Source organism: Xiphophorus couchianus, chromosome 23, assembly GCF_001444195.1.
Source record: "Xiphophorus couchianus chromosome 23, X_couchianus-1.0, whole genome shotgun sequence".
NCBI lineage: Eukaryota > Metazoa > Chordata > Actinopteri > Cyprinodontiformes > Poeciliidae > Xiphophorus > Xiphophorus couchianus.
In genome coordinates, this window is record NC_040250.1 from 24,440,754 (window position 1) to 24,449,716 (window position 8,963).

Below are 8,963 nucleotides of genomic sequence, written 5' to 3' on the forward strand. Positions count from 1 at the left end.
AGACTGTGCTTCTATGTCCCTGGACAGAGCTGAAAGATGGCCACTAACCTGAGGAAGGTTTCTGACTGGTGACAAAATGGAGGAAAATCGAAAGCCGACAAGAAAGACAGGAAGTAGCATTATTGCCTCATTACAGTGAGGGTCGTCTCAATTACTAGGAGCAGACAGAGGCCACCTGATGCTGCCTCTGGAGGCGGACCCTCCCCATCTGAAGCAACAAGACATAAGCTTTCTATGCCTCTCCCTTCTGCATCACACCTCCCAAACCACATTCCCCTCACATTTACACACTGTTGAGCCCGCCGTGTTGCGTAGCCCGTGCGTCATCTGGCTCCCAACACATCTGAAGGACAGGTAATTTGCGATAAGAGGCCTCAAACACACAGAATCTCGCAGCTTTGGGCTGCTCTCCCGGGCATCGGAGTGATTTGACGGTCACGCCTAAGTGGATCATTGCAGAGCGTAATTATGGGGAAGATGCGTAGGTTGTGCAGTGTGTCATTTCGGGGAATGGAGCTGCAGGAGGGGATTGAGTGTACATCACGGAAAAAGACAAAAAAAACCTAAACAAAAACAGGAATATTAGACTTTTTTATAGGAAGAAGTTAGCTTCTCTCACACCTTGAGGTTTACTTTTTTTTTTTCTTTATTTTATCAAAACATACACAAATAAAATACAACAAAGGACTACATTAAAGAAGACATCAAAATGGGCAGCAGTAACAGGGGTCAAACAGCTAAACATAGACCCAGCCTAGCCCTGGTCCCACCCCCTCGAACACCCACAGTGCAGTAAGATAAAGACATGCCGACGATGTCTCACATTTAGGCACTTGTTTTCCAAACCAAACCATCTTTGGCCAGAGTTGCTGTTGCGCAGGTTCAAAAGGGCTGTCTGAACTCAATCAGTGTTGGTTATGGTGCAATCAGACAGCAATCATGCAAGTATACGCAAAAAGGTTCTTTCGCTTCGGCAGATCTTCCGTACCTGCCTTGTTTGAAGATGACCCAAAGATGGTTATAACATGGCAACCTCCACTGAGTAAACTTGAACAATATTTAAATCAACACAAGAGGGTACGATAACTCACATGGTTACAGAAAGAACTCCACAAGGGAAAAGGAAACGAGCACTACATTGTAACACAGTTTACCTGAAAACAATTCATTGTATTTGCACAAGAAATACTGTAACCGATATGCTGTACAGTCTACACCAAAGGCATTGTTGTTGGCATTTCTCTTTTGGAACTAACCAGTATTTTTAATCTCGGAAAGTCTTGCAAAAATAGATCAGTTTCTAATAAATTAAACGTCTTTAATTGACTTTAAATGTGATCTATTAAGCTACTCATGCATCGCTTAACATTGAGCGCGTTACAGTGTTTCATCCTCTCATGAAAACACTGTGCACACTGGCCGCCCCGTCACGCACATCCCTTCTGTAAAGGACTGACAAAGTTACATAAAACTGTCTGAGAAGCATAGTAGTCACACAGTATTTGGCAGTGAAAAAACAGTCCTAATGTATCCATGCACAATATCAACCACAGGCAAGGTCCACATTCTGAACAAACGCATTAAGAACAACACAGTAGAACATGAAAGGAGTGAACAACAATTTAAGACCCTGGAAGTGTGTGTGTGTGTGTGTGTGTGTGTGTGTGTGTCCACATGTCGGCGTGCACGCACACACCGACATGTGTGTTTGGATGTGTGTGAATGTCAACAGCACAGTTGGTTTCCCAGGGAGACCAAAGACCTATGACTCATGCAGTGCATACGGCATTTTCTGGAATTTGAACAATATCGGAAGAATTATTATTTTCCCGCAAAGCCCGTATATAATTACATATAATCATGTTAGAACCTTATAGAGTTCTCAAGAAGTTTACTGTGAAACCCACTCAATTCCACCCACACAGGTCTATTATAGACCAAACAGTTCATCCCTGGATTAGTTTTCCATTCTCCAGTTCTTCCCTCGTGGTGAGCGCCATCCCCTCAATCTTTTGTGTGTTTTTTTTTATGCCACACTGTCTCAGACTAGTCCAGTCTGTGGATGGAGGTGTAAAGGGTAAGGTTGGTACAGCAGAGTCGATCCCCCTTGTGGTATGTAGTAGCTGCAGTAGCTAGGCTCTGCCAGATAGGGGGCTGTGTGCTCAGCAAGGTATGGGGCTGGCTGGTAGAAGCACGTCACATGGTCTGTGTTGGGTATGATGTTCTGTTCGCCCAGAACCTTCAGAGCAAGAACTGTGATCATGTTCAGAGTCTGACGCCGTTCGTGTCCCATCAGGCACACCGTGCTGTCGTCTATGACCCGGCGGAGGGTCATCAGGTACTGGTACTTACTCCTCTCCTCGCCGATGAAGTGGTTCTTCAAGTAGGACAGAATTTTCCTCTGCTGCTCCTGCACGTCGGGGAAGTCGATGAAAAAGCGCGAGCACATGTAACGCTCCAGCGTCTTTATCTGAGTCTCGCTGGCTGGCCGGTAGTCTCTGACCAGCAGGTTGCTGTATTTCAACAAACCGCCACCTCTGATCTCTTCAGGGTTTCTGGTTGCAATCAGCCGATAGCGTAGGTGGTCCATTGCTGCCTCAAAGTCCCCATACATGCTCTCTGCCAAGACCTCAACTGCAGGCACTAAATCCGATGCTTGAGAGGGACTGCACAGGTCAGTTATTTCTGGGGCTGCTTTCGGAACATCTTTATCGTCAGTCACAGTGATGGATGCCTTAGTGGCTTTTGGAGGGGTTGGTACCGCTAAATCCCCAGGCTGAGGGTGAGGCAGAACTGGTGAGGTGGAACTTGGAATTGTGATTGGAAAAGAGACAGGCTCGACAACCTGAGGCAAAGAAGAGATGTAACTATTTTCGTTTGTCTCCTCCAACTCTAAGGGCAAAACTCCTGACTGAGGAGAGGACAGGTCGCCGTGCTCATTCTCATCTGCATTTATTATCAAAGACTCTGTATCCGAAGATCCCTGAGGTAAAAGTTCACCAGACTCCACCGGCGGGGTGAAGCAGAGGAGGGGAGGGCTGAGGCAGGGCGACGGCGGCGTTGCGCAGAGTGGGGGAGGGCTAAGGCTGAGCATCGGAGGAGTGAGGTAAGGAGGTGAGCTGAGGCAAGAAGAGGTTGGACTGAAACTTTGGGGTGGAGAGCTAAAGCTCGTCGGGCTCATGGTGCTTAACATTGGAGATGGAGGAGTCAAACATGGGGGAGGACTGGGACAAGGGGGTGAGGGTGTATAGTGAGGAGGGGACAGGCTGAGTACTGGGGGGATGATGGCATGGGAAGACGGTAAACTTAGAGTAGTTTCTTGTGAAGTGACATTTGGCTGATTCAAGCTTATGTCTCTGGACTGTTCCCCTGTCCCAGCTGGAGATTCTTCAGCTGTTTTCTCAGGGTTATGGGTGTTGGTGCTGGGTGTGTCCACTGAGTCAAGAGGCTCTGATTCTTTGGGTTCAAAGACCCTTTCTATGATGCAGGACTGATTTTGCTCATCCATCGCTGTGGGTGTGTGTAACGTCTCTTTGAGGCTCGATTCAGACAAATCAGTCGTATCCATCTTAGAGGAAGATACTTCTTGAGGTAACGGAGATGTGGGGTCTGGAGGTGATGGGAAAAGTGTCTCAGGGTCTGGATCAGGAGCTGAGGTAAGATCAGGGTCTGAAGATGAGTAACTTGAAAGCTCAAGTTCAGGTCCAGAGTTTGGTTTGAGAGAGATACTTGTTGAGATAGTTGAAGGGTCTGAAGTGGGAATCACTGGCTTCACATCAAACTCTTTGTTGGATTCACCTGCAGGGCAAGGGTTTAAATCTGTATAGGCTGCAACAACAAGCTCACTTTCAGACACTCGGCTGGAGTGAGCGCTAGGCGTGACCTTTCTGCACATCCGCCTCGGGGGTTTCGGGGATGAATGTTTAAGCACCACCATGTGAGACAGTCTGTCAGAGACCTTAGAAGAAGGAGAGGAGGAGGTCTTTTTGTCAGAAACAAGGCCAGGTGGTGTGGGTAAATTATCCTGAGTATCTGAAGGGCTGATGGGATCAGAAGGGCTGGCTGTTTTCTCTGAGTTACCTGTGGATTGTGCGCTATGAATCTCTAGTGTATCGTCCGTGTCAGTGGGCCGTGTGCTGCTGAGTGGAAGAGTGGAAGAGGTGGAGCAAGAACAATCAATACTCTGTGTGTCTTCTAAATGTTTCTCCTCTGATGCTGAAAACTCCTGTGTGATTTCACACGTTTTCCTATCACTTTCCCTTTCTGCTTCAATCTGCTCCTTGTTCTCTGTTTCCACTTTGCTTTCATCTTCTAACTGCGCCTCTATCTTTGCACATGAAGATGTGCATGTGTCCAAGGCAGACACGTGCTGAGTGTTATCTGCCTCATTGCTTCTCTGATCCGCTATGAAATGCTCAGATAAGTCTGTTTTATCAGATTGCTCGGTGCTGTCGGGCTCCTCTGCAAGGTTTAGACACTCTGCCGGAGTTATTTTAGAAGCATTAGGCGTATCAGAACATACCATCTGCCCTGTGATTTCTCTCTTTTTGTCAGGCGGTTTTGTATAGTCAGCCAGTTCTTTTTGGACACTGGCTTCCTTGAGATTTGAACCTGTTGGTTGATGGCCATCACAGGACTTAATTTCCTCTAGCTTGTCTACTGTCGTTGATGGCTGAGACTGATCTACAAGCTCAGCGTTGCATTTAGCTTCTGTTTGAGCCGGTGGCTCGGATTCTTCAGAAGCTTGTTTCTTTTCTAATCCGGCATTCAGAGGTGTCTTTTCTTCATCATTCAGGTTGCCTTTGTGCTCAGACAAGTCCATCTCTGCATTTGCTTTCACTTTGTCTTCTTTGGAGCTTTTCGTTTCTTCTGAATGCTTATCTTGTTGAGAGAATTCGGTCTGAGACTCGTGCACTTCATGCACTTCCTCCTTCAGCTCTGTCCCACTTAGCTTTCCCCCTTGTTCATCGGATAAGTGGACAGTGGGTTTCTCTGCATCTGGAGCAGAGAAACCCAGTAGGTTTCTCTGCTCAGGTGATTGATTGGGCTCAGGTGAAAAGGAGTTACTCTCACTTTCTGCTGACTGGTCCTTCAGCTTAACAGCATTTAACTTGTGCATGACGTCCTGCTGCATGTAGGACTCTAGGAGTCGGTCCAGAATGATCTGGAAGGAGTCAACGCTGAACTCAAACTGCCGCCGAAGGGCACTCACGAATTTGAGCTCGAGGTTTTTGCCACTGTTGTTCGACAGCGAGATAAGACTCCAGCGGTCGTGTTCGTTGAAAACTTTGACCATTTTCTGAACATAGGCCTCCTTCATTGTGGCGCTGCTGATCCGCTCCCTGTTGACCCCGACGGGCAGGCAGTCCAGCAAGCAGCCCAGCACTGACTCTTTGATGACCTGGGGGAAGAAGAGGTCAACAACATGACAGTTTCAACCATTGACAGTGACCAGAGTGTAGTTTCGCTTGTCTTATTTAACTAGAGCAGTCTTCGGTCGAACAGAAATATTTTCTAAAATGGAGACAACTGTGTTTGCACCCTTTTTTCCAAAAGCTGAAATTCTAGCCTTCTTTGCACTTGTTGACCCCTAACTTTAGATTTCAAATGTAACATAAAAAAGGTAATGACTAGAAGCATATGATTAATATTGTTTATTAAAAGAGGAGCCACAATTATTTGAGTGTTTGGCCTACTGCATCTTCAGTTGTTCTCTGAATACTTTTTGTATTTTGTTTTTAATTTTGTTAATGGTGATTGTTATTGCCCCCTACTGCTGTGGCATAGGTTTCGCAGTGTTTTTGATTGAAATCTCACAGACTATGATAATTTATTTTTAACAATGGAGAACAAAAACATCTTGAGCAATGTAGCTATAAGGCCTAAAAGTGAAACTTCTTGGTTTGCTTATAAGTGCAGCTAAATGATGGAAAGATTCTGAATGTAAAAGAAAGCATGACACCAAATTATTAACCTCACTCCATATGTCAACCTCAAGTGCTTTGCTAAGTGTAAAGAGGTGCAGCCACGCACAAGGCAGGCCTTACAAAATCAAAGTAAATGTTCCTCAGCTGTTATCGGAGGCTAGCATTAACTTTACTGTCATAGTATAGGACATCTAATGCTGGAATAAAAATAGAAGACCTGATGCTAATGCCTGCTTTTTCTCAAATTGTGTAATAAAAAAAAAAAACAAACACAAGAATTCACACCTGGAACTCCTCTTGGCTCGGCAGTTCCACTCCGAAGATGATGTCCAGATCTTTGTAGCTCGTCCCATTGTCCCGAACCAGGACATGGCTGGCCGTGGAGCCGTTCAGTCGGACATCTCTGACCGTGATTCCCTGCTTCTGCAGCCTGGCCCGCACCGCTATGATGATATCACGGGGTCGCAGCTCCAGCGTGGGGAAGTTCCCACGGCCGTGAATGGGCACCACTTCTGAAAGCACCTGATGCAGCACCTCCACCTGCTCTGAGTTCAGGCTGTGAAACCGCTGGCTGGGTTTCTTCTCAGACATGCTTCTTGCCCTGCGGGGGGAGAGCGCCAGGGTGGTAATGAGACTTTATTACAACTCCTCATCAGGAGGTGCTACATGTTTAACTCGCATGCAGTCGCATTTTGTCACACAAGCACACACTTAGCACTCTGTAGCGCTCGGATGCATGCTCCCTGCCAGTCTGCTGTCTGCAAGTCACAGCTTGGCTGACAGCTTTCCTACAATGCTAATGCAACTGCTGTGCTGCTAAACTGACACATGGAGCAAAGCACAGAAATGTGCTTTGGATAAATATCCATCCATTGCCCAACAACAACAAATTAAGGGGTGGTTTTTGAAGCCAGAAACACATTACAGTGTTTACCAGCTACAACTTATGCCTTTTTTTTCAGTAATTTTATTTTATTTTTAATTTTGTTGTTACCTGATTAGAATTTATCACACAGAAAATTAAAGGCACAGTTTGTTTTAATGGAAGTGTTCTAAACTTAAACCTTTATTTTTTGTTTTGTTTTCCACCAGGGGAGCAAGGGTTAATCGGAATGAGTCATCACCAGCAGACTGCATTAATCACACCAACGTCACTAATTAAAGACACACATCTGTTTTTGTGTGTGCAGCACATGATGTGCACACGCTACTCGCACGGCGCTCCTGCGAGGGTGGGCAAACTTTACTAAAACACCTCCCTGAAAGTTACAAAACTCACCAGAACAATTTCACAGCAGCTTATTCATTTTTAGTTCAGCCTTTTATGCGCCTCGTTTCTGCATGAAGTTGTCCTAGAGCTCCTACATCCCCCATTTAATCTGCACACAGCTTTTCCTTTGCATCCAACCAAAGTCTGCCCAGGCGGAATGTGTAACATGATTAAGCGTGCAATTGTCTGAGCCTGTCGAAGTGTTTCTGCGGAGCGAGCGCTCATGTCTGAATGAGCAACTGTGGTTCATACTAGCCCATTATGATCTTTTGTTTGCTTTAATCAATAGCTGTCACTCTGGGCTACAGCTGAGTGCTGCTGATTGCTATGATTTGTCAATACCAGTGGGCTAAAGACCGGGATACTAATGAGCAGTAATGGGATGCTTTCTGGTATCAGCTTGACTGACACCAGAAGGCTACAGTTTGGTACAACCGCAAACAATTTATTATGGGGAGGGTTTGGATGTAATTTAATCCACGCTGCATGCATCAACAAACACGGGAGCAGCACTACAATTTGGGGACTAAAGCAGCAAAGGGGCAGCCCTACAAAAAACAACAACATTAAAGAAGTTATCCGATCTGCTAAAGGCAAGATGAGACAATTGCATCCAACCTCAGTGAGATCAATTGGCGAAACAGTCACCCATCCTGAATCAATAAACAGGGCTCCCATGTGCTGCCTCTGACCACATGCACAATAAAGCAATGTCTTGAGAGGACAAGACAAGGCGGTCTCCTCCATATTCCTGCTGGCCCCTGTATCCCTGTGTCTCTTCCCCTCTCCATCCTCTCTCCCCAATCCTCCCATATTCGCACTCTTCAGCAAACTTGCAGGCTGAGTGACTCATCCAGGCGTATCGGCTCAGCACGCACATAATCTATGGCCACTGGAAACACAACAAAAAGCTCAGGCTCCCTGCACCGAGCTCCATGCGAAACAGACGTAAACACATCATCAACAAAAACATGTAGCTATTCGGCTTGCTTTTTGAAAGAAGCCCACAGGTCAACAAATCTAGATGCAGCTATGCTGTTACTCTTGTTGTTCTTGGTAAGCATAAGCCTTTAAATACAAAAAAATAACTTGCTAGTTTTGACAGCATAAAGTTTGAGATTTGAACACAAAAACACGTGAGCAGAATATAAATGTCTAAGAATAAGCAGAGCTTGTAGTTTCTCATTATCTAACCGGCTGCTGCGGGCATTAAAGTTTGGGCTGCTTTGGATTTAGAGAGTTTATCAAGATGAAGCGTTGGGTTTTGCTTTGCCCTCCCGCTAATCATTTCATCATCCACTTATTTACACCTGAGACGCGCCGGGGAGGCAATTAAACAAATCGGCGCAGGGTCCGGGTTAGCAGATTAAAAACTTCACCTATAGCCGAGTGGCGGTAAGGGGGGTTCTTACCTGTTGCTGTGTTGTTGGAGGGAGCGACTGGCTCCTGGCTCGCGGGTGGAGTTAAAACCTTCAGCGTCCACCGAGCTACAGGTTCGGAGAAGTTCGTGTGTGTGTGTGTGTGTGTGTGTGTGTGTTTGTTTGTTTTCTAATGTCTCACTCCACTTCGGTCGGACTTGGTGCTGACTCGGCTCTGTCCCTTGTAAGGCACGCGACGCTCGAATCTACGCGCGAGTTCATTCGGGCGCTGTCCCGGAGGCGCGTGGTGCTGAAATGAGGAGTGGAACGACTCCTCGCGCTCTTGTTTTCTCTCCCTCGGCCGCCTGGAGCGTAACGCAGTTTCCATGGCGACCTGCCGTCACTCAG

The 8,963-nt window shown here is 46.4% G+C and overlaps 1 protein-coding gene across 1 annotated transcript; it reads right to left on the reverse strand.

Moving 5' to 3' along the window:
• Positions 1-622: 622 nt before the first annotated feature.
• On the reverse strand, positions 623-8,950 carry tent5d (terminal nucleotidyltransferase 5D). The gene is made up of 4 exons (XM_028009027.1): positions 8,610-8,950; positions 6,213-6,528; positions 5,130-5,401; positions 623-2,666 (listed from the first exon to the last, which is right to left on the reverse strand). The coding sequence occupies exons 2-4, from the start codon at positions 6,516-6,518 to the stop codon at positions 2,042-2,044; spliced, it is 1,203 nt and encodes a 400-aa protein (XP_027864828.1). The 5' UTR covers positions 6,519-6,528; positions 8,610-8,950; the 3' UTR covers positions 623-2,041.
• Positions 8,951-8,963: the final 13 nt, after the last annotated feature.